The sequence below is a fragment of the Melospiza melodia genome, chromosome 9, assembly GCF_035770615.1.
Source record: "Melospiza melodia melodia isolate bMelMel2 chromosome 9, bMelMel2.pri, whole genome shotgun sequence".
Taxonomy (NCBI): domain Eukaryota; kingdom Metazoa; phylum Chordata; class Aves; order Passeriformes; family Passerellidae; genus Melospiza; species Melospiza melodia.
In genome coordinates this window covers 31,276,523-31,302,070 of record NC_086202.1, presented here as the reverse complement: position 1 = coordinate 31,302,070, position 25,548 = coordinate 31,276,523, and the positions used below count along the sequence as shown (strand labels likewise).

At 44.1% G+C, this 25,548-nt stretch overlaps 1 protein-coding gene across 3 annotated transcripts in view; it reads right to left on the bottom strand.

The window, feature by feature from the left end:
• The window catches only part of PCDH15 (protocadherin related 15), a 642,661-nt gene that overhangs the window by 56,691 nt on the left and 560,422 nt on the right, over window positions 1-25,548 (bottom strand). For all 3 annotated transcript variants that reach the window (XM_063164079.1, XM_063164078.1, XM_063164080.1), the window contains 4 exons: window positions 22,247-22,387; window positions 19,975-20,087; window positions 7,734-7,843; window positions 6,388-6,531 (listed from right to left, as the gene is read on the bottom strand). In XM_063164079.1, the coding sequence (XP_063020149.1) occupies window positions 6,388-6,531; window positions 7,734-7,843; window positions 19,975-20,087; window positions 22,247-22,387 (508 nt within the window). The remainder of the gene's footprint in view (window positions 1-6,387; window positions 6,532-7,733; window positions 7,844-19,974; window positions 20,088-22,246; window positions 22,388-25,548) is intronic.

Sequence of the window (25,548 nt, the reverse complement as noted above, 5' to 3'; positions counted from 1 at the left end):
GCTCCACCCTTGAGGGAAGAAGGTGGCATCAAAAGCAGGATTATGTGTGGAAGCAACCTTGCCCTGCTGAGCCCATAGCCAGTTCTATCACTGGCTGCCACCAGTTTGCTGCTGGATTTTAGCAGATCCTGATTTTATCCACGCCAGTGGGATTAGGTGCTGGCTCACCTGCCCTGGTTCTCTCTAATTCAAATTAAACATCATTTGCACATTGCTCGCTTTTGTCGTGTCAGGCCAGTTTGGGTGAGGTGGCTGAGCCTTGTGCAAAGTTTGCCTTGCAATTTGCTCAACTCCCCATTTGTTTAATTTGCTGGCAGTCCTCTGAGCTGCCAAAAGGCTGATTTGTTTAGCGAAGGGTGGATGCTCTGAGAATGGAGAAATGGAAGTTATTACATTAAGCACAAAGCAAATTAAATACCCTCCACATCCACAGGCCAGCATTAGGACTGTCACCATTGGATATCTACCTGCATTTCAGCTTCCTGCCTGATTTCTGGCCACAGTCCTTCATTCCAGCAGGTGGAGTGGAATGTGGCATCCATGAGCTCCTTCCCATCCCACCTTTGGATCCAAATCCACAGCTGGCTGCAGGAAAGGGCTCCCCATCAGCTACACAAGTTGTCTTACCCTCACAGTGGAATTCTCACTAAAATCCCTCAGCATCAGCTGTGCCATGTGGGGAAGGTCATGCCAGACCCTTCCCCATGGGGATTTTTCCAGTTTCTCTGCTTAATTCAGGAATATTCCCTGCACAGGGGCACTGGTGCTCCCAAATCCATCACTCCTGCACTCCCAGCCTGATGGAAAAGGCCACCAATGAAGCACACTCTTAGAGGGTCTGGTCCAGACTCTGTCATTAGACTCATTTTTCCTTCATATTCCAAATTTTTACCTGCTTTTCTAAATGCTGGGTGTGGCTCAAACCCTCTCTGTAAGGACAGTGATCATCACAGGCTATCAGTATTCACATTCATCTTCCAGAGGGGAAATTGGTACCCCCATGCATGTAAAACCTCCCATCTTTGGAGTTCTAAGTCTGGAATCCAGCTCCAGTTACTTTTTTTCTTCACAGATTCCAGGGGTTGAAAGCAGGATTTACTCCTTGGTGGTATTTCTTGTGAGACCTCCCAGAATCCAGGTATAAAATCTTGTAACTTATGACTGTGCTGCTTAAAGAGCAGAACAAAAAGCATCTTTCCCTGGACAAAGCTGCCAAGGTGGCCAAAAAGAGGCAAGAAAATTGATTTCTGTGGTACCTCAGTCTCCTGCAAGGTTCCTTTTTCTCCAGCCCCCTGCAGATGAGCTGCAGTGCACAGAAAATACAGAACTGCAGCTGTTTCTAAGTCATCCTCAGCTTACAGGAACCAGCTAAACAATCACTGCCAAGAGTTTTGGATCTTTCAGCTTCTGTGGTTTGCTTAAGGGGAGTGAAAACACCTTGAAAGCTGCTCTAAAGCAAAGCTGAAGAACCTCTGAAACAACTAAAATGAGCAGACCGTGAATAAGTAACACAGAAAAAAAGCCCAGCAAAAACTCCTGGGTCACCAGGGTGTGCCAGCATTTCATTCCCACAAGTTTTTCCCAAAAATCTTTTCTGAAAGTTCTTTTCCAGCCTCCCCATCTAAAAATGTGCTGGATCCATGTGAGCCTATACTTGGCTGCAGAAATGAAGCTGAACTAAAACAATGGTTTTTGGACACTGGGACAGCATCAAGGATGCTTTTGAGTGTTCCCAGGTGAGTTTTACTCAGTGCTTTCACCAGCAGCACTGCACTTGCCTTCTGCAACATTCCAACCCAGCCGTGGGTACAGCTGCTCTTCAGGCATGGATAATTCTCACACAAATCCCTGCATCTCCAAAAAGCAATTCTGTAGGAGCAGATTTTCAAAGAACCCTTCCAAAGTTCATCAGAATCCAGCTGGGAGGGAGAATTGTGATTTGCCAGGGTTTAGGAGCACTTTGCTTCACTCCTGCCTTACAAGTGCGTGGAGCAGGCAGCGCTCTGTGCTTTGGCAGGTGAGCTGTGCTGAGCTGCAGCTGGGCTCCAGCTCACATTCCTGCGTTTGGCAGGACCAAGCAGGAATCAGCACTGAATATTTTTCAGTGGCACTTAGATCCAAATGAGCCCATAAAGCCTGAAGAAGACCATCATGTGCTGTCACTGCTCGAGAGAGTGCAAAAAGAAGCAAACAGCAACGTGTTTGGAGCAGCACAGACCCGAGGTCTGATTTAAATCCAAATAAAACCTCTTTTTCTCACAAATAATGACCTGAGTGGGAGCTCAGGTTTTGTGCAGCCTCTCTAAAATGCACTGCTCTGCTGCCCAAAGAAATTGGAAGTTTGTCCCAAGCTCCCGCAGAGCTGTGAGGCAGCAGGATCAGCTCTCCAGGCTCTGCTTGCATGGAGTCCATCTGTCACAACTCCTGGATTTGGGAACTGCCAGAGCAGCCAGCTTGGAAAGCACTGCCAGCACCAACTTTTGCAACTAAAAACATAAGGCTGCTTTACTGTTACATCAACACCACGGGGACACAGAATTCATGCTCATATTTAATGGAGTGGAATTATCATTCCCAATGACTGCGGAGCAGCTGCAGAATTTCAGTTGTAAAACTCCCATTTCCACTTAATTCCCAAAGGGTTTTTGGAGTTCAGAAAAGCAAAACCAGAAGGAGACAGGACTGGTGCCTTACCCCAGCCCCCAGAGCAAAGCCCTGCTCAGAGCTGGGTTCAGCAGAGCCAGGACAGTGCCTTTGTACCAGCACTAGGGGTGACAAAAGTGCCAAACAGTTCTACCTGACCGGATAAAACATGGAAATAATCAATGGAAGGATGTTGCAGACATCTTTTTATGAAAATCCTTTCTTAGGATTTTTTCTTTCTGAGAAGCTGAGAGGCTCCAGGAACAAAATGTAAACATTGATTATCTGCTGCTGTGGCATGCAACAGGTGGATCTGGGATTGGTCTCATGTGGGGGTTTGGATTTAGTGACCAGACACGGCAGAGCTGGCTCTCTCTCTGTCCGAGCCAGCTGCCTTTGTTATCATTCTTTTCTTTTGTATTCTTAGCTTAGCTAGCCTTCTGAGATGAAGCTTTTCCTTCTATTCTTTTTACTATCGTTATAATGTAATATATATCATAAAATAATAAATCAAGCCTTCTGAAACATAGAGTCAACATTCTCATCTCTTCCGTCATCCAAGAACCCCTGTGAATACCGTCACAGAAGGGTGATTTTGCTTTCAAATCTTCTGACAGCAAGATAAAAACCCTGTCTAACATGGTGCTGTCATAGAATCATCCAGGTTGGAAAGGACCTCCAAGGTCATGGAGCATGACCTGTGACCAATCTCCACCTTGTCACTCAGTCAATTAATTCCTCTTAAATACAGGAAAAGCCACCATGGGGTTCTGTCATTACCTTTGCATCTCTAGGGATGTGAAATCACAGAATCCCAGAATGGTTTGGGTTGGAAGAGACCTTAAAGCCCACCCCTGCCATGGGCAGAGACACCTTCCACTGTCCCAGGCTGCTCCAAGCCCTGTCCAGCCTGCTCTTGGACAATTCCAGGGATCCAGGGGCAGCCACAGTTGCTCTGGACATGCCCACCAATCCATGTTCTACAGTTCTACAGCTGGGACCAGGCTGAATTGGGAGGTAAAAGCCTCTCTTTGCCCCTCCTTGTCCATCCTGTTCAAATGCTCTTTGTTGTTGTTGAAACAAGCCTTTGTTGAATGGCAGTGCTTTCTCTTTCCTGCTCCCTCTGCTTCCACACAAATCCTTCTGCTCCTCCTACCCTTTACCTTCTCACCTCAAGGAGCATCAAGTTCAACTCCTGGCCCTGCACAGGACAGCCCCAAAACCCCACCTGTGCCTGAGAGCATTGTCCAAACTCCATTAATATTCAAGGTCCTTCAGGGCTCAGCATCATCAGAATCCTCAAGAAGAACTCCAAGCTTTTAAAGTCATCCTCATCATCCAACCCAGCTCATCTTCCAGTCAAATGAAGTGAAACAACACAGCAATTTCATATCAGGAAGTTTCAGTTAAAGTAACTCCTTTAATGAGTTTGGCTGTGCTGAAAACAAGAATGTGACTTTGCATGATTTAGCATCATCTATGAAACCCCCAGTTTAAGTCACCAATTTGATGTTCTCATACTCCAAAGGACATCTCAATTTACTTTCTCTTCTCACATATTTATTCAATTATTGCCACGCTATCACCTGGCACCATCACTCAATGACAGGCTCAGTTACACTTAATGCACTTTCACTTTTCCCCGGCTCAGATGGATACTCCAGCTCCTACTTCTCCATAATTATTTCCTATAATACCATGACTGAAAACAATTTTATGCCCATCTTCTGAGCTTTGTGACATTCAGGCCTGTGTGCTGGCTGAGCAGTTTGTCAGGGCTGTGTTATTTACAGAATCCCAGGGTCCCTGAGGCTGGAAAATCCCTGCCAGCCCCTGGAGTCCCAGCTGTGCCCAGTGCCCACCTTGTGCCCAGCCCAGAGCACTGAGTGCCACCTCCAGCCCTGCCTGGGACACCTGCAGGGCTGGGCACTGCAAAGCTCCCTGGGCAGCCCCTGCCAAGGCCTGAGCACCCTTTGCATGCAGAAATTGCTGCTGCTGTCCCAGCTGAGCCTCCCCTGGCCCAGCCTGAGGCCCTTTCCCCTTGTCCTGTCCCTGTTCCCTGGCAGCACAGCCCGACCCCCCCTGGCTGTCCCCTCCTGGCAGGGAGTTGTGCAGAGCCACAAGGGCCCCCTGAGCCTCCTTTGCTCCAGGCTCAGCCCCTTGCCAGCTCCCTCAGCCCCTCCTGGGGCTCCAGCCCCTTCCCCAGCTCCGTTCCCTTCCCCGGACACGCTCAATGTTTATCTTGAAGTGAAGAGCTCAGAAATCCCTGCAGTTCCAGAGTAGGTCACCAACAAATTCCAGAACAAATTCCAGAACAAATTCCACTGATCCAGAGGTATCCAAGACCAAAACTGGCAGGAGGTCACTGCCAGTGGGTGTCACAGCTCTGTGCTAATTCAGCGTTGTGTAATCCTTGGGCTGTGCATTCCAAGTCGCCCAGCTCCAAATGATTCATCAGTTCAACCTCAGCAAAGCCCACAGTGATGTGTTAATTGTGCCCCATCTCCTCCCACTGCAGTTCATCAATTCAGTGCCCTGAAACTCAGAAGTAGTGTTTAACCTGATTAAAACTCCTCAAAAATAAACAAAGTGCCAAGAAAATGGAAAAGAATTAATTGTGTAAACGCAGGAATCAAACCCAGAGATCAAGGGATTTCCATCACGAAGTCATAAGTGATTGAGCTGGCCAGACACTACTAAAGTATTTTAAATATATATATATTTATAAAATTCTTTAGCCATCCCTGCAGCACAGTGTATATTCTAAGGAATAGATGTGTTGTATACTCGTGGAGAACCAAAGGCACCCAGCTTGTGCTCCTTTAAGCTGGCCTGAAGTCAGACTCCAGTCATTATCAAGCATTCCTGAATAAAGTAATTCAGCCATCACTTTTTGGAAGTGCTGCTCACTTGGGAGAGCTGCCCTAGTGCAGAATGTGAGCCAGAATAGGGAATGGAGGGAAGGACCTGCTGACTGCCTTGTGTCTTCAGACATGTCAGGAAGGCTTGGAGAAAGCTGTGTGCTGCATGGGAGCCTGATCTGCTTGCTGGGTATTCCTTGGCTGTATTTTTACGGATATAACCTTACCTGGATTTCTCACAGGCACAGAGAGAAGCAGGCAGCTCTGGCAGGTGCATCCTTGATGGTGGATAAACCTGCACAGGATCTCACCCTGCTCTTAACAAAGCCAAGCTCCTGACCACTGATTAACCCTGATGTGTCACACACTCCACACACTCAATTCTTATTCAAGGAAAAAGAAATACCCAGGAAAATCCTGGCTCAAAACCCCAAAATCTCCTGCTGGTTCTGTGGGTAGCATTGGAAAGGTGAAGGTGTTGGAAGTGCCGCCCCTGTACAGTGTCTCAGGCTGTTCCCAAGATTTATGGCATGTTCCCAAATATTTGAGCACGTTTAAATAGCACAGAATCCCAGAGTGGTTTGGGTTACAGGGGATCTACAAACCCATCCAGTGCCACCCCTGCCATGGGCAGGGACACCTTCCACTGTCCCAGGCTGCTCCAAGCCCCAATATCCAGCCTGGCCTTGGGCACTGCAGCCACAGCTGCTCTGGGCAAGTCAGGCTGACAGATCCAAAAATGCACCATGGGCTGTGATCCCAGCATCACCATCACCTCCCTAAAACACAGCAAGGTCACTGGAGAGCAGTTTCAGCCTTCTCAGCAAACACCAGCTATTTCTGTGTGAAAAAGATGGCAAAGGAAAGGGTTTTTGACACTTACTTTTGGAGGGAACCCGCAGGTTGTTGGACTTCACCACCTGCAGCGAGTCTGCCTGCACCCGGAGCTCGTAACTTTGGACACGTTCATAGTCCAGAGGCTTTTTCACAGTGATCACTCCTGTTCTGTTGTGAATGGCAAACACATCTGGAAGCCAGCAAAAACACAGGAATTTTATGAGATGCACGAACTGGGATTTTCAATGCCCAGGGGTTTTATTTTGGGGATGGATGACACAATTCTCTGACACTGCCAAGCAAGTCGTTCCCTCCCTGCCTCCCTCCCTCAGGTTTGGAAAACCCCACCTAGCTCATCTCTGAAGATATTTTTAAGCAGCAGAGTGGCTTGATCTGCCCTGCTACTGGAATAACCTACCCAGCATCACAGAATCATGGAATGTCCTGAGCTGGGAGGGACCCAAAGGATCAGAGAGTAAAACTCCCAGCACAGATGTGTTTTGAGTACAAATGGAAAGATGGGACAAGACAAAGAGCCCAATCTCACAAAAAAAGGAGGATGGGATGGGGAATTCTTTACATCCCCCCCAGTAATTCTGTGTTATTTTGGCAAGATTTCCAGGTGGAACACAGAGAGTATCCCAGCAGGATGTTTTGTTTGGATATCAGGCTCTAATCCAATATTTGTTACAGCATGGCTGAATCTATAATCCCTTAAATCAGATTTTTAAGCAAGTCAATTCCATCAAAGCTATTTATGTTTATATTTTGATGTGCCATGGACTCACACTATGTGGCATCCACAGGACTTTTCACATCAGTGAGAAAGATTTTCTTGTAATTTTGCTAATTAATCTGATCTTTAGCTTATCTCCAAAGGCCTGATAATGGTAGTTACAGAATCATAGAATGGCTTGGGTGAGAAGGGACCTCAAAGCCCATCTAGTGCCACCCCTGCCATGGGCAGGGACATGTTCCAGCATTCCAGGGTCTCCAAGCCCTGTCCAACCTGGCCTTGGGCACTGCCAGGGATCCAGGGGCAGCCACAGCTGCTCTGGGCACCCTGTGCCAGGGCCTGCCCACCCTGCCAGGGAACAATTCCTAATTCCCAATATCCTATCTAAACTTCTCTGTTCCAGCCTGAAGCCATTCCCTCTTATCCTGTTCTTTACAAAAAATCCCTCTCCAGGTTTCTTGTTGCTCTCTTCCAGCCCTGGAATTCCCTCCTGCTTGTCCAGGTGGGATTTCACTTTGATGACCTGAGAGTTCTTCTCCAACCTCAACGATTCTGTGATTCACCTCAGCAGCTTCACTTCTCCACAATTTCTTGCAGATCTCCCCATAACCACAAGACTGAAATATTAATATTAATATTAATTTGATTACACTTACCCTCCTCATTCCCTGAGACAATGGAGTACACCACTGTCTGGTTCAAGGCGGCCGCGGTGACAACGGTGACCACGGTTCCCTTCGGGGCACTCTCACTCACTGGGGGAGGCCTGCAGAGTGGGACAGAAGGATTTGTGTTACATTCCTGAGCAGCAGACCATTGACACTTATCCCTCAGGTTAGTATGGCCTCCACCTACTCGGCTGCCAAAGGATCTGTTATGAGGGAAAATCATATTAAAAAGGAAAATGTTTAACCTTTGAGAATGTAAAAGTCACTGAGAAGTCCAACAGACAAGAGGTGGCAACGTAAATATGTAATGATTCTTGGATCTGAGAAGTGGGAAAGCAGGGAATAATGAGAAACAAGAACCACCATGTCACAGATACCTTTTATTGAAAATCCTTTCCTTAGGATTTTTCCTCCTGAGAAGCTGGGAGGCCTCAGGAACAAAATGCAAACAGTGGTTATCTGCTGCTGTGGAATGCAACAGGTGCATCTGTGATTGGTCTCATGTGGTTGTTTCTAATTAATGGCCAATCACAGTCAGCTGGCTCAGACACTGTCCGAGACAGACGCTTTTCTTATCATTCTTTCTGATTCTATTCTTAGCTGGCCTTCTGATGAAATCCTTTCTTCTATTCCTTTAGTATAGTTTTAATGTAATATATATCATAAAATAATAAAACAATCCTTCTGAAATATGGAGTCAGATCCTCGTCTCTTCCCCAGTCCAAGAACCCCTGTGAACACCGTCCCACCACCACAGCCTTATAAATGGGAAGTAAAAGACAAAATAGATCTTTTCTATATATACTTTTTATATATATAGATCTCTTTTATAATAGATCTTGAATATATTCAAGTCTACTAAGAAAACTCAGTAATGTGTCAGAAAATGACACAAGAAAACTCATGCATGGGTAAAATTCCGTGCCTTAAACAGGAATCACATTGGGGCCACCTCTACAGGAATTTCCACTCTTCACAAAAATATAAAAAAAATTTCCTGCCAACACATTTGGTACCAAAATCCTGGATGCTTTTTAGGATATGAACTGCAACCCAAGGCTACCCAACCTCTGTAAGGGTGGGCAGGCCCTGGCACAGGGTGCCCAAAGCAGCTGTGGCTGCCCCTGCATCCCTGGCAGTGCCCAAGGCCAGGCTGGACTTTGGGGCTGGAGCAGCCTGGGATGGATGAAGGTGTCCCTGCCATGGCAGGGGTGGCACTGGGTGGGCTTCGAGGCCCTTTGAACCCAAACCATTCCATGTCTCTGTGCTGATGTCTTTAAATCACCAATCCAAACAATTTCAACAAAGAGAAGTAAAAGGCTTGAGCTCATCTCAAATTCTCCTCCTCAGATTTTCCTCATGGCAAGCAGTGGTTAAATTCATGCTTCAAACTCTTCACAATCAATTTACAAGGAAATTTTGACACTCGTCTCTGAATGTAGATGGGGTTTTTTACTGTATAATGCAGATTTTTAAAAATGACACTCATTCTACAGATAACAAAATATATACCAGATGAGGATCTGCTCAGAGAGGCTCCTGAGTTTGAAGATGAGTTGTGCACTGATATTCAAAATTCTGGACAGGATCTACAGCTGCTTCAATATCATGGAGGTATTCAGAAGGCCAAATGGCACCTGGGGACAAGGCCTGGTGGTGGCCCTGGCATTGCTGGAGGAACAGTTTGATTGGATGATCCCAGGGGTCTTTTCAGGCCTAAATAATTCTGTGATTCCATTTATATTTTATCACTTTCTCCTTTCATCTTTCAGGTGGTTTTCAAATCCCCCACACCACAGCACATTCTCCCATTCTAAGGGCAGGGAATGGGCACGGCCCTGAGGCTGCCAGAGCTCCAGGAGTGCTGGGACAACGCTCTCAGGGACAGGGTGGGATTGTTGGGGTGTCTGGGCAGGAGCTGGGATCAATAACCCTTGTGTTTCCCTTACAATTCAGGATATTCCATGGTTATATCAAAGTTGGAACCCCAGGACACAATCCAAACTATTGAACCCAAACTTCTCCCACCAAGAAGTGGCCAAACTTCCCTTGAAGTCTGCCTTACAAACATTTCCTTTGGAATCAATGTTGCTTTGAACTTCCCACAAAAATTTAGGGATAATGAATATATGGAATTAAGTTTTGGATCATGCAACGTGACGGTGATCTCCTCTTTTTTTCACTGATGGAAAAATCCCCTTTTACTCAAAACCACATGCCTGGAGCAGATCCCTCTGCTCCCACTGTTCTGTGTCAGTGGCTGGAATAAAATTCCTTAATTTATTAAGCTCTTAAACCATTGCTATGAAAAGCTTTTTAAGGTGCATTTAACCAACACAAATGCTAACCTTAGGGATTAAAAACATGCCAAAAGGCAGGAAAAGACAGGAGCAAAACCTTTCAAAGCTGGAAGCATTTAAAGCTGGAGTTCTTTTGATGAGGTCAGAGAGGAAAATGTCCTTTTTATGTTGCATTATAGATGATTTTGTTTGCTTTGTCTTCTAGAAGTGTGGGAGTGTTACAAAAGCCCTACATTTCATTCCCAGCACAATTCCAGCATATTTCTGCAGTGGGAATGACCTGATAGCTCCCTCTGCCAGTGCTGAATCCAGGGGATTGACAAATCAATAACAATTAGTGAGAGGTTTTGTGTTTGCTCTGAAGGGAAGGGGAAGAACAGCACTCCCCACTCCCCCCTATGATAACTGCACTGATTTCATTCCTTTCCTTTAATTCCAGGGATTGGGAACAACAGGAGCAATGCATCAGCTGCAGTAAAATCCAGCTCATCCCTCCACAGCATTCGTCTGGATTGTGGAAAAGCAAAACAGCAAAACATGAGCATCCAACTTCCTATATCCTGCTTTTATCCTGTGCTTCCAGCTCTAATAACCTTTCTAAGGGAATAAATTCCTTATTTTCCAATGTTTAATGGCTAAGATGAATAATGGCGCTTTTTTTTCCCCTGACATATTATTTGAAGATGTTTCAGGACACAGGCAAAGGTGTTTTAATGCCATAATTTTGCATCGCTGCATGATAAAAGCTGGAATTTTTGTGGGAAGAGGAAAGCAGGAGAATCCAGACCAAACCACCCAGAAAAGGATGACAAAACATCCATGGGAGTGGAAGGGAAGGGAATTTCTGTGAGTCAACACCACTGGGGGTAGAGAGGGTGAAGGGATTGGTTTGTCAGTGTCACCTGGGCAGGGTTGGTTTGTCATTGCCACCTGGGTGGATGTGGGTGTGTCATTGTCACCTGGGTGTGTCTCTGCCTCCCAGCGCAGTGCTGGCTCCATGGAACCAGAGTTCTTAAGGATGGAAAAGACCTCCAAGACCATCAAGTCCAACCATCAACCAGCCCCATCCTGCTCACCACTAACCATGCCCCCAAGTGCCACATCCATACAGTTTATCAACACCTGCAGGGCTGGGCACTGCAAAGCTCCCTGGGCAGCCCCTGCCAAGGCCTGAGCACCCTTTGCATGCAGAAATTGCTGCTGCTGTCCCAGCTGAGCCTCCCCTGGCCCAGCCTGAGGCCCTTTCCCCTTGTCCTGTCCCTGTTCCCTGGCAGCACAGCCCGACCCCCCCTGGCTGTCCCCTCCTGGCAGGGAGTTGTGCAGAGCCACAAGGGCCCCCTGAGCCTCCTTTGCTCCAGGCTCAGCCCCTTGCCAGCTCCCTCAGCCCCTCCTGGGGCTCCATTCCCTGCCCTGGAATTGCTTGAAATGTTTGAAACATTCTCAATGAAATGGTTTCTTTCTGAACCACTGAACTCCCCATCTTCTCACACCTGTGATTTCTGATTTCTTCCCAAAACTCCCATGCACAGGACCCACATCCATCCCATCCCTGGATGTGAGAATGCCCCTTGCAATAAATTATAAAATGCACCTGCATCCCACAAATCTCAGGGATAAACCACAATTAACACCCACTTTAATCTCCATCCCACCTCAGCCTTATCCAGAGTTTTAATCTCCCCTTCTCCACACAACCACCCTTTGACCATGACAACTTTAATTTATTTCATCCATTTCCAATCTTATTTTTTTCCATGACCATCCCAGCAATGTGGCATTTAGGCCCTTTGATTCACTTCAACTTTTCCACAGGAATAATAAATGATATCTTGGGAGCATCCAGGGTGGAATGGAAACCAGGAGAGACCTCGTTGATTTCTTTGAGTATAAAACCACAAAATGCATTTTATCCCTCAGAAAATAAACAAAGCAACCACAAAGAGCAGAATTAAAATAAAGACATTATTTGTGCACAAACCTACTGAAAATTAATACATTAAAAAAAAACCCACTGAATTTGCTATATCTTAATTATTTGTGTCTTGATCAGAGTGGGAAAGGAAGACTGAGCACGTCTCCATTACATTGCAGGGCACAACTACTGGAAGTGTCCAAGTGAAATTTTAACTTTTCCTCTCTACTTTTCTGCTTCTTCTTTTTCCCTGTGCTCAACACATCACTCAATTTGCCTGATAGCCAATATGCTTTAAATTCACCATGAAACTTGTCTATCTCCAAAAGCATGAGTGCGAGATTTAATAAAAAATTAAATTTCAAGCCAGCAAACCCAATAATAATTTGGAAAATTGGTTTAGAGCTGAAGCTTAATAGTGGGATGTGAATGGACTCCATATGAGCAACTTCAGTTGCCTCTACTTTGTGACTTTATATTTTATATCTATTTATACAGAATATTATAATACAAAATATTTATATATATTTATATTTTAATTTATGGAGGTCCATAAAAAACCCTTAGAAATTAAGTTTTGGTGCTGTTTAATTAAATTGATGACCTCAATTTGATTAGCATTGAGAGTATTTTTATTTTTAAGGTGGTGGGAGGGCCAGAGCAGCTGTGGCTGCCCCTGGATCCCTGGAAGGTATCCCTAAAACATCTTCAAGGCCAGGTTGGACAGGGCTTGGAGCAGCCTGGGACAGTGGAAGGTGTCCCTGCCATGGCAGGGGTGGCACAGGATGGATTTTAATGTCTCTTCCAACTCAAACCAGTCTGGAATTCCATGATCTCTATGGCAGCTCTTTTAACCCTTTCACTAACACATAATAACTACCTTGACTCAATAAAAGTTAGACCTGGACATATTTAGAGCAATAAACCAGCATTTTATCAAGTTTTATACATGTTTCAGAGCAATAATTCATCAATTTATCAAGTTTTTGCTTTCCTAGTAACTGCTTGAACAGCTTGTCCCAGGCAATGATAATTTTTTTTTCCTGGAAAATAATATTTTTGTCTCAATTTTAATTTTTTGTCTTAAGCTTATCTTCAGAGTGTCACATATTCCTTCCTGGACTTGATTCCCTGCCTTTCTGTCTCAATTCCCAGACTGGCTGGAGGCACTCTGACCTTCCCATGGTATTTATCTCCAAAACAAATGACAAGGGAGTCTGGACATTGCTCCTGTGGTCCTGTCTTAACCTATTGTATTTTAACCCAAATGTCAGGTTTTGCTCTCCTGACCTCTCTGTGCTCATGTTATCCCTCCAATCTTCCCAAATTAAACCTGAGGCCACAAAGGCAGGAATATTACTGGCAGGATTCTGCAGAAGCAGAGAAAAAAAGGAGGAAAAAATGCCCACCAAGCCCAAAGTAGGGCAAAGTCACACACTTGCATTGGTCAGACTGATGGGATAAATTCCAAGGATAACATGGCTGGAAGGAAAACACATTGCTGGATGCCAATGGGGTTAATACTAAAATTATTGATAATTTCAGTTCCATATCCACACATAGAGTGATTTAATGCTACATTTAATTAATGCGGTGTTGGAAATTTGGCCCTCAGCCTTTCCCAGCACAGATTCCTTGCTGGGATCTGGCTCCCTGTGCTTTCCTCCTCCCCAGGAAACATCACATCAGAACTATTTTCATTGGAAAATAATTCCTAAAATTCTACTTTCCTTTTCATGTGGTATAAAGAAGTATAGGGTTTTAATAAAATGCAATCAGCACTACTAACACAAGGAAAAGTAGGGGGGAAAGGATCTTATTCCTGTAATCACCTGGTAACTTGCTCCCTAATTTTTCCATGGCAAATCCTGCTTCAGTGCCTGCTGGAGAAATAATTTAACTTTATGACCACATTTGCTAATTTTTTATTACAAACCAAACAAAGTACCAGCAGAAAATCACTCCAAACCACTGATTCCAAAGGGAAAATCACACACATTTTCCTGGATCCAAGCTGCCACTGATGTGAGATGCAAATTCCAAATGTATGTTGGAAGCTCCAGCTTAAGTGTGAGGAAAACATGGACTGCTTTTACCCCCACAACTCAAAAATGCTGCAACTAGAAGGTTATCTGTGGTATTCCCTGAATAAAATGTAAATTCCATCCTAGGAAAGGTGGGAAAAGCAGTGGAAGGACCTGGATATGCTGGGAAAAGGATGATCCAAATGGAATTGACCAGCATTAAAAAAATATTTTGAGAGACAAAACACTTTTGAGGGACAAAAATAACCACCTGTGGACTCTGACAAGAAAGGGAAAATGATTCCTGAGGGGAAAAATGATCCCTAACAGGGGAAAATCCCAGGGAGTTCTGCTAGGGGGAAGAAGGAAAACTTGCAGAGGTTTAAAGAAAAGCATCTAAGGTGGAATTGATATCCTGGCAGTGCCCAAGGCAATGTTGGATGGGTTTGGAGCAGCCTGGGACAGTGGAAGGTGTCCCTGCCCATGGCAGGGGTGGCCCTGGATGGAATTTAAGGTCCCCTCCAGCCAAAGCCATTCTGGAATTCTCTGACTGATCAGGGCCTCAGCCATTCACAGATATTGAGAACCATGGAAGTGAGAATTGAGATTCTCAGATATTGAGAACCATGGAATATCCCAAGTTGGAAAGGACCACTCTTTCCAACTCCTGAGCTCCAACCCAGTGCACTGTGGATGCTTTTTCCACCTTTCTGAAGAAAGCACCAAATTACATGCAATAACCATGCAATGCCACTTTGCAGGCTTCCCTATTTCCCAATGAGGAAAACTGTCTGAATGAACAGCAGGAAACCAGAGAACTGGGAAAAATCTCTTCCTGATACAGCTCCATGATTTTATTTTGTGAAATCCTTTTGCTTGGATGGTGTTTGACTCCAATATAAAGGATTTAACTGGGTGGAAAACATTATGACACTTCTTCCACCGAGGGAAAGTGAGCTCCACGTCCCCAGATCTCCCTTTTTAGGCAGAACACATTTCCACAGCAGTGCTGGTGCTGGGAGAGAAATAAAATTAAATAAAATGCCACACTACACTTAGATTGAGTTACAGCTTGGAATTCACAGCTTCCCATATTTCCCCATAAAACTTCAGATTGCTGGGCAACTGGACACATCTTTGCTGACAGGCTGGGGAGCTGTAATGCAACACTAACAGAAGCTGTAAGTTTGCAAAATTCCCCATTTTTCCTGTTCTGGAATGACTGAACACCTGGTTAGTGTGCCCACAGGCACTAATTAGGAAGCAATGATGCTGCTCCTGGTTCCCATCCCATTCCCTGCTCCAGCTACGAGCAATGACCTTCCCCTCACAGAGGATGTGGAATTTATTAATTAACACAACACCAAAAAGACCCCAAATCCCTTTCAACTTTTACTGTTTTAAATGGAGGACGTGCTCATAAAGAGGACAGGCTTGCTAAAAATACCTCTTTATATTCATCTGAGGTTCCAGTCACATCTGGTCTCCACTGTTTCACAGCGCTACTAATTAATATCTGTTAATTAAGAAATGAAAGTGCTGCCATTAAGTTGTTGTGAAGTAATGGAAACTTTTGGATGAAATCCTTGATCCAGAGGTGATCTGGGTGAAGTCAGGACAAAAGAAAGAAGAGCTTGGGAAAGGGAAATTTTTTTTTCTCAAAAAATTGAATTATTTGGTTTATTAGGTTTTAACCATCTTTTTTTTTTTTTTTGGTTGCCCAGAGGAGCTGTGGCTGGAAGTATCCAAGGGATGCTGGACAGGCTTGGAGCAACCTGGGATAGTGGAAGGTGGCCCTGCCCATAGCAGGGGTGGGACAAGATGAACTTTAAGGTCCCCCCCAACCCAATCCCCTCTGGAATTCCACAGTTCTTTATCCAGAGACCATTTTTCTGGCACAAAGCAGAGATCAAAACTAGTATTAAAAACATTTCATAATTTGTGTGAATTTCTTACCCTGTTTGGGGCAGGGATGTAGAAAATGTCCCTGTCCCCACCAACCCAAGGCTGGAGACACTGCACGTGTCCACGTCTTCAACCAGTTCTTTAGAAAACCCCTGGAATCTGACAGCCAACACCCTGAGGGAGATGTGGTGACAAAAGCAGCATCAGCTGTGTCCTTCTCTGGCTCCAAAGGTCATCTGAGCCCAGCCATCTCCACCTAAACACCCACACCATCTGAGGTGGCCCAGCCACGTCCAACTAAATGTCCTCACCATCTGAGGTGGCCCAGCCATCTCCACCTAAATGTCCACATGCCTCAGCACTTTGATTCTTTGGGATTTTTGCCTCCTTTTTCCCCACTGTGTATTTATGGAACAATGCCTATCTTGGAAATCACTTTGTTTGCCAGGCACTGCTGCCACCAGCTCTCTCTAAGTCATCCTCAGCCAAGCCCCACCAATCCACACCTGTGTGAGCTCTTCCAAGGATGGTGACTCCACCCTTGCCCTGGGCAGCCCCTGCCAAGGCCTGAGCACCCTTTGCATGCAGAAATTGCTGCTGCTGTCCCAGCTGAGCCTCCCCTGGCCCAGCCTGAGGCCCTTTCCCCTTGTCCTGTCCCTGTTCCCTGGCAGCACAGCCTGACCCCATCCTGGCTCCAACCTTTTTCCAGGCAGTTGAAGAGAGGGAGGAGATTGCCCTGCTGCTGCTCTGATTCTCAGAGGGAGTGAAACATCTCAGAGGGAGGGGGTGAGAAACATCCCAAATCCCACCTGGCTTTTGTGACGGTGTTCACAGGGGTCTTAGGATGAAGGGAGAGACGAGGATCTGACTCCATGTTTCAGAAGGCTTGATTTATTATTTTATGATATATATTATATTAAAACTATACTAAAAGAATCGAAGAAAGGATTTCATCAGAAGGCTAGCTATGAATAGAGAAAGAAAGAATGATAACAAAGGTTTGTGGCTTGGACAGAGAGTCTGAGCCAGCTGACTGTGATTGGCCATTAATCAGAAACAACCACATGAGACCAATCACAGATGCACCTGTTGCATTCCACAGCACCAGATAATCAATGTTTACATTTTGTTCCTGAGGCCTCCCAGCTTCTCAGGAGGAAAAATCCTAAGGAAAGGATTTTTCCATAAAATGTGTCTGTGAGAGGCTTTCTCTTGCCAGTCCCCTCCAGAGGAGCCAAGGATGCAGAAGATCCCCTCTGATGGACTTCAGGGGAGATCTCACAGTTCCTCACAAAGGAACTGTATTTTATCCCCCACTTATAGTAAATCAACTACTCCATTCTATATTTTCTGGATCTCAGAGCCTTCAGCTGCCCTTTGCTGTTCAGTATGGAGAGCACAGCAGCGTTTAGAAGTCTCCAGAATAATTTACAATCCAAACAAAGAAGGTGGGGGGGAAAAGAGACCAATTAATTTGCCCTAAATGATGCAATAATGCAGAGGGAGAGAAAGTGAATAAACACCACTCTGCCTGCCTGCACTTGACTGGTGTCTCCTCTGGAAGTCACTGAACACAGATAATGATCAATCAAAGTCTCCCTGGGTGTGCAGAGGGCTCCAAGCAGGGCTGGTGTTCCTTTGGCAGAGCTGCCAGGCTCTGCAGGTCAGCTCAAGGCAGAGTGGCACTTCCATCTCCCTTTCTGCTCATGCCATCTGCTCCCTCTCTATTTTGTATTTGTTTTTGATTTTGTAGCACAAGCTGCAGATTTATTTGGTAAAACTGTTCAACTCTGCCCTTTCCCTAAATACACAGGGAGGAAGTTTGTAAACCAGCTTGAGTACAGCGCTGGAATCACCCAGATTATGATAATTAGACAAACAAAGATCAATACTAATCCACTCTAAAGCCACTAATTCTCAATCCATCTGACTTTCAAGCACCCACATCCAGCAGCTTTCCATTTTGCAAGGGGAACCATTGCTCTGTGCTGCCTTTCACCCTTAAGATATCCCATGTCACTGGAAAATGAGGGTCTGTGACACCTGCCAGCTCCAGCTTGCATCACTGGCCACAAACCAAACACAAAGCACGGCCTGCAGAGTGTGGCAGTCCCTGAAAACCTTAGGAACCAACACTAGTCCTGCTCCCAAACATCTGAGAGTCTCAGAGATGAATCAGAAACTTCTGGGGTTGTTTTAATTCCATTTTTGACATTGAGGAAAATGAATAACTGCCTTTGCTGTCCTCAAAAGGTTTTAAGAGCTTCTTAGCACCGTGCAAAGAACTTCCCAGGAATGGAGCTGTGCTTTGGAAAGGGAAATCAGGCTGTCCAGATAATCCTGAAGAGTTCACAGGGACACAAAGATAACCTGGCTTATTCAGGTGTTGTCATCAAAAGGTATTATGGGCTACGAGTCACTTTGTACTGCAAGAGTTCTTCACTGCAGTGAAAAAACATTCCCAGCTCCTGGGATAGAACTGGAGATCAAGGCAGGCTCAGAAATCTCATAATCCCTGAGTGGTTTGGGTTGGGAGGGACCTCAAATCCCATCCAGGGCCACCCCTGCCATGGGCAGGGACACCTTCCACTGTCCCAGGCTGCTCCAGCCCCAAAGTCCAGCCTGGCCTTGGGCACTGCCAGGGAACAATTCCTAATTCCCAATATCCCATCCAGCCCTGCCCTCTGTCCCTCTGAACCCATTCCCTGTGTCCTGTCCCTCCAGTTCCTGTTGCAGGGTCCCTCTCCAGCTCCCCTGTGTCCCTTCAGGCCCTGGAAGGAGCTCTGAGGTCTCCACAGACCCTTCCCTTCTCCAGGCTGAGCATTCCCAGCTCTCCCAGCCTGGATCCACAGGGAAGATGCTCCAGACCCCTCAGCAATTTCTGAGCCCTCTCTGGACCTGCTCCACAGCAAGTGTAATCCAACAGACACCTGCCTGCCCTGATCTGAAATTCTAGTCCCAAATGTTTTTATTTGCTTTTATAATTTTTATACACTGCACACCTCTGGAAGATACCTAAGGAACTGCAGGGAGCAGCAGGAGCAATTTATCTCTCTTGAAAAATCCTTCAGCAAAGGATTATTATCAAATGCAAAGTTTGTCATTTTGCACTGGTCCTTCAGATTTCATATTTGTTCCAAGTTAAATATAAAATTAGGAGAAGAGAGGCATGTTTTTGCTGTTTTTCATTTCTTTAAGTGGGAAATATGCTAATACTCAAATCACGAGGACAAAAACAGCACAGATAATGATTTTTTGTCTAAACTTGTTTAAATAGCTGAACAAGCCCATCATTTAGGGCTTACTGATGACAATTTATATTCAATTTCTGATTCTGATTCCCTACAGTCCTTGGATTTAGAAATATCTGTACAAACCCCACTACATTCTGCTGCTGATTATGTCACTACAGTGGCATAGAGAGAACACATTGCAATTTCTTGATATCTTGAAGCTGCTTGCCCTGATCTTATCACTTCCTATTATTGTACAGATGTCAAATTCATGAACACATTCTCTGCCACAAAATTATCAAACTAATCAGCCCACTTTTTAGTTTGCTTTTGATCAAGTTTAAGACACTGAGGTCAATGATAATGAATTGTCAGAGGGTAAATTTGTGAAATTATGTCTCTGTGGTGATAATAATCACCTGCACTTCTAACATTGAAGAGGTCGAGTCTGAGTCCTCCCATGCCTCACAAAAATGGTGTAGAGGATTAAAAAATGCCTCACAAAAATGGTGTAGAGGATCAAAAAACGCCTCACAAAAATGGTGTAGAGGGTCAAAACACACTCCAGGAAACTTAACCTAGAGCCCTGGTGATGCTAGTCCCAATTCCAGCACATGAAATTTCTTTGTCCAAATGACTTACTTTTTCAACAACTTCTGAGGGCAAAATTTCAAGCAAACCTTCCCTCACCATCACCATCAGCCCAGATATTTCCAGCTGGTGACAACCTGCTCAGACAGTAAAATTCCACCACAACAGAGTATTTTTGTAGCTCTATTTCAGACTAGCCTTCAAGCAGGACTTCATTTTGGCTCTAAAAACACCAGTTTTAGGGTGAAAGAATGAACTCCTTACCTGTATTCATCCTGTGTGAAGCGTGGGATGACTGAGGGCTGCAGCACCACAATTTCCACCATGGTGGTGTTGAACTTCACTGGGTCCCCATCATCGTAGGCAATGACCACCAGCTACAAACAACACAGAAAATCAGGCTCTGACTACACAAAAGAACATTCTTCATCCTGACTTCCAGCAATTCTGGTACTTGCAGGGGCTAAAAAATCAGATGTGATTTTCTTTTGCTGCAAGTCACACACGGTGTAAGAACAAAACGCGGAGGAAAAGACAGCCATCCTCTGGTTGAAACTCTGCTGGAAAATTTACAGAAACAGAGTAAACTGGAGGAATTTTTTCCTGGAATGGGCTGTTAAACATTGGAATGGGCTGCTCAGGGAGGTGAGGAGTCCCTATCCCTGGAGGTGTCCAAGAAACCCCTGGATGTGGCACTCAGCGCTCTGGCGGGATTGGTCACAGGTTGGACTTGATGATTCTGGATGGCTTTTCCAACCTCAATGATTCTGTAACTCCCAATATAACAGGAAAAGCCCTGGGTGACAATTATCTGTTGCTGATATTAATATCCAGACCCAAGGGTTCATGTTAGAATAAAAAAATTAACATTACTTCCCACCCCCTCTGAAAAGTCCTCTGCAGAAAAGAGATGCTCTAAGCTCAAACATGGCCAAGACCAAATTACCTTTTCCTAAATGAGGCCTGTTACTAATATTTTGATTTTTAAAAACCTTTTCTCTTGTCTATTTGATGATTTAATTCATGATTTTGTGCTGGCACAGGCAGGTTAATTTGTTCTTAGCTTCCCATGAAATGTGCTTGTGTGCAGACTCCAGTCCACTGAAGAAGGAGCAATGGGCATTTTTCCGGTTTTCTCCCTAAATTTTTTCCTTATTCCTGGAGGTTGCTACATGAGGCAGGTCTGCACCTCATTCTACCAGAACAGTTTCAACTCATTTCTGCCAGTCCAAGCTATTCCACAATATCCTCTTTTTTGCCAGCCAGTATATCAGGAAAGTCACCAATGCAACATATAATTGCAGAAATTATCCAGATGTTAAATAGTGACTGGAAAAATTCCCAGAGGATTCAGCAGCAGACACAAGCCCAGTGGTCCTGAAGCAAATACCAACTCCAAGTGTTCCAATCACTGATTTCTGGAGTCTTCTCTGTGCTTTTTTCCTAAGAATCCACATTTTCTGAAAAGTAATTCCCTGCTGAATGTCCCATTTACTGCCCTGATATGAAACAGTGTGGGAGAGATCCCAGTTTTGGAAATAGGTACTAGAAATAAAATAAGTACTAAGAAGTAAAAACAGCAAGTTCAGCAACAGCAAAGTTCCACTCTTGGTGATGGTAAACAAGAAAAAATTCTCTCCTCCCTTAGGTTTTATTATATTAATTAGAAATTCAAAAGGACTTAAATCAGCAGTGTCCTAAACCAGGGACTGCTCCAGCTCAAGCAGCCCTTGATGGGACACTCAGGAGTGGAAAACAGTGGACAGCTTTATTCCTCATAATGGAAGGTAAGCAAATAAACCTCTCTTTAACCCTCATTTAAGAAATAAGTAACTGAAAGAAGACGAAAACACTTTAATGAGTGTAAGGAATTTTCCAAGTTGGGAAATTACATCAAACCCAAGATATTATGGAGATTATTTTTTTCCCTGGTGAGCCACTTCTATCTTCATTTTTTACTACCCCATGGATCTTAAAGGGCAGATGCTCTACTGCTTTAGGTTAAAATCACACCTTTATCCACACTCATTCACTCCAGACTCTTCAGGACCAGTGACAACAAAATGGGAATTTAGTTTTCCTTAAAACCAACGTTTTTACACTCATGAACAGGAATTCCTGAACTACCCAGCAGTGCAGTAACTTTATTTACAAGACATCTTGCTCTTCTTATAAAGTTCTCCCCAAATTCTCCCCAAAAGCCCTGTTGAAAGTGAACTTGGGGAAAATGAAGGTTCTCCAAGGTGCCTCCCTGTTTTCCCCACTCTCCCAACAGGTGCAACCAGATCCCTCCAAGACATTCCTGAAATCACAAAGGCACAAAACACATGCCAGGAGAAAAAGGTGGAAAGGAACAAACAGAATTGAAATTTTGCATGGAAATCCAATGAAAGGTTGGATTTGATCTTGGAGGTCTTTTTCAACCTTAATGATTCTGGAATCATTCTATGCAACAGAAAAAACAAAGGAGAACCGTGATGGTGAAAGAATCCCAGCAAATCCAGGGAATTTTGAGGCACTGCAGCTGAATTTGTACCTTGAACACTGTGCTGGGCTCTTCATTGAGGTTCACTCGGGTGACGACACGCCCAGAGTTTTCCTCCACATCAAAGATGCTGGCACTGTAGGGAAACTGGACAACATCCACCTTGTAGCGAACCAGACTCGCTGGGGTGCCCTGGAAGGCAAAAAGAGGCAAATTGGAGATTTCTGGGGTTTTATACACCTCCTGAAGGATTAAAATCTAACATTGGTGAGGCCATCAAGCAAAACTTGCTGTTTGTCCCAAGCAACCCCTTCAATCCCCACCAAACACCTTCCATGACAACACCTGAGAGGAGCAGGAGGAAAAATCACCAGAGGTTCGGAAAGAAAAGGGCTGAAACGTCACCTACTTAAACCCAGAAGTGTTTTATAAAAAATGAAATTTTTAAACACAAGATGGGCATGGCTTAAGGCTGGTTAAAATACCTTTCAAAAATATTTTGACTTGATATAAAACTCGTTTAAGGAACTTAGCAGTGGTTGAAGAAAATGCTGTTTTGCAGATGGATTTTGAACAGTTCCATAAGGAACCCTCCCCATAGACTTAGTTCCATAAGGAACCCTTTTCTTTCCATAGACTCCAGGGGAACTGGATCTCCTCTCTGTGTCTCCTGTAGGGTTTTATCTCTGCAGGGTTTCATTTCCAGCAGTCACCTGGTAGGGTGAAGTCCCTCATGAGAACCATAGTTTGCAATGGGAAAACTTCTCCCAGCTACTTGTAGGATGTCTCATCTGCCTCTTCATCCATGCTAGGGGTTCTAGGACAAATTCCCTCTGATTATATTTGTACACTAATATCTGAATAATGGTTTTCCAGCATGCCAAAGTCTGGTTATGCAGAGATTTAGGACATTTTACAAAATTCCAATGAAATTATTTCCTAAATATATTTGGGAGTAGATTCAGATTCACTTCTGTCCTAGCAAACAGCATGATTTAATTTTCTGAACGCCTCTGAGTCTCAAGCTCAGATCAGGCTTTGACCTTTACGTTGTGTTTAAACAGCCAAAACATCATTAATGGTGGATGGCTGGTTTTTACCTGTATTCAATAATGTGCTTTGTTGGGATTGGGAATAAATTCCATGTCCCATGCCAGCCACAAACTACATGGAAACAGAACATTTCCTTTTGTAAACAGCAATGGAAATGGCTGCAAAAGTGATTTGAGCTCACTAAATGCCATCAATGTTTTGCTGATCCAACACAAGTCATTTGAGCGTTGCCTCTTGGAGCTCTCCAAGGAATTCCAGCCTGGGCAGGGTTTATGAGGCCATCAGCAACTTTAATCATCCCAAATGGGGTCTGCCAGGCATGTTCCAGTGGTTAGCAAATTAATAAATGGTTGTGTTCATAGTTAAAAGCACTTCACACATGCTACAGAGGGCAAATCCTGGAAAAAGTGAGAAATTTCTGGGACCTCGGCATAGCAGAGTTCATTATCAGCTTTCCCCCTGGCATTCCCTGCTTCAGTCATTTTTCTTCAATGTTATAATTAAGAGCAAATTACCTGCTGAAATCCAGACTATTTGGGCTGGAGTAATGGCCTTAAACTTGCTTGGAAGACTAAGAATCCTCATCATCATTAAAGCTCCTCACACCAGGTAATTTGTGATTAAATAAACAAAAATCTCATCAGGTTATTGTTGTTCCTGATGTGATTATCAAGTACACTTTGCTCCTGTCACTTCAGAAAAATAACAAAACCAGGATTTATTTTTTATTTATGGCATTTTGGCTCTGATGTAATTAGAAAAATCTCCAGAGAGATTTCCCAGGGAAATCTATTTAGAAGCGAGTTTTAATTATCTGAAATATTAATCATCTTTTGCCTCTGTTCTAAATTAATTTAGATGCATTATTATGTCTGCAGCAAAACTTGAATCTAGCTGATAATATTCCCAAACAAACCACAGAGCAAGGATTGTGCTTGGCAGGAACCACATTCATTCTCTCCAAAGTTTCCCTGAGATTCAGGACTAACATAAAACTTTAAAAAAAACTCATCCAGCTCCAATTATTTCTTCCATGTCTGCGTGATTCCTTAAAATTCCATTTGCTTGGGGAAAATGCCATTTATTTCTGACACAGAAATTAAGGTCCCTCCCAACCCAAACCATTCTGGGACTCAAACTGGTTACAGACACAACATTTCTTGGCCCAGGAAAGAACGGGGAAAAATGGATTTTGTTTTCATTTGAAGTTGACAGGTGAAGATCCCAAATATGCCTGGATTTCACCCCTAAGGACCAGTATGGAATGGCAGCATCATGAACACAAAGTTATTTCCCAGGTTAATCTCCATATATTATTTCCATGTGTAGATTTCAACTCAAATCTGAAAAATTTGTATAATAAGGAGTTCAATAAGGAAAGTTTTGTAAAGCTAGTGCCATGGAAAAAAATAGAAAGTGGTGCTAAACTCTCCAAATTTACAGGTTTTTGTAACTTACTTTGGTAACTTACTTTTTACTGGTTTTTGTAACTTACTCAAAGTAACCATGGAAGATGGGGCAGCCCAGAGCAGGTGGATGAGTTTGGTGGGTCTTACACCAGTTCAGGGTTGGGAATGGTGTATTCGTGTAAATTCACCTTAATTTCATTCATATAAACCCCAAAATTTGAAGGGTTTTACTCTTTATAGTAGGTAACTCTACAAGAGGGCTTGAAATTCTGAATTAACTAAAGCTGGAAAGTCTGAATTTTAAACTCTCACAAAAAAAACCCACCAACTTTTAAAGCCTTGAGATAAAATTACTTGAGGAACTCCTGGAATTTGCAGCTTGTGTCCCATATCACTGAAATTCCACAGGAAGAGCTTTTAAAAGATCAAGGTCTGGCCAGCCTGAAAATGGTTTTACCTCCAATTAAAATGCAGTGAAATCTTTAACTGAATATCTCATGGCCTGTTACTTTTAGTGAGTGCATGGAAGACAAAAAGGACAATTACTCCCAATTTGACAAAAGAGCTCCACTGAAGGAAAGCCTCAGGAGGTGTTGGGAGAATGGATAAAGCATTAAATGGGATGTTCTGGAGCCCTGGAAGCTGGCTGCTCATTAAAATTAGTGTTCTGCATCTGTTTCTATTAACATTTCCAATCAAAAAAAAAAAAAAAGAAGGCAGGATATGGAAGGGAATTGCCCATGGCAGAAATATCCCAGCTTTTACAGTGATAACCCGTATCAAAAAAGGGATATACAGGAAAAACAAACACTCCTTTTTATGTCAGTCCTGGGAATCCCCTCTGATAAATAAACTGAGCATTTATCAAACAGCTCCTGGTGCTCTCCTGCC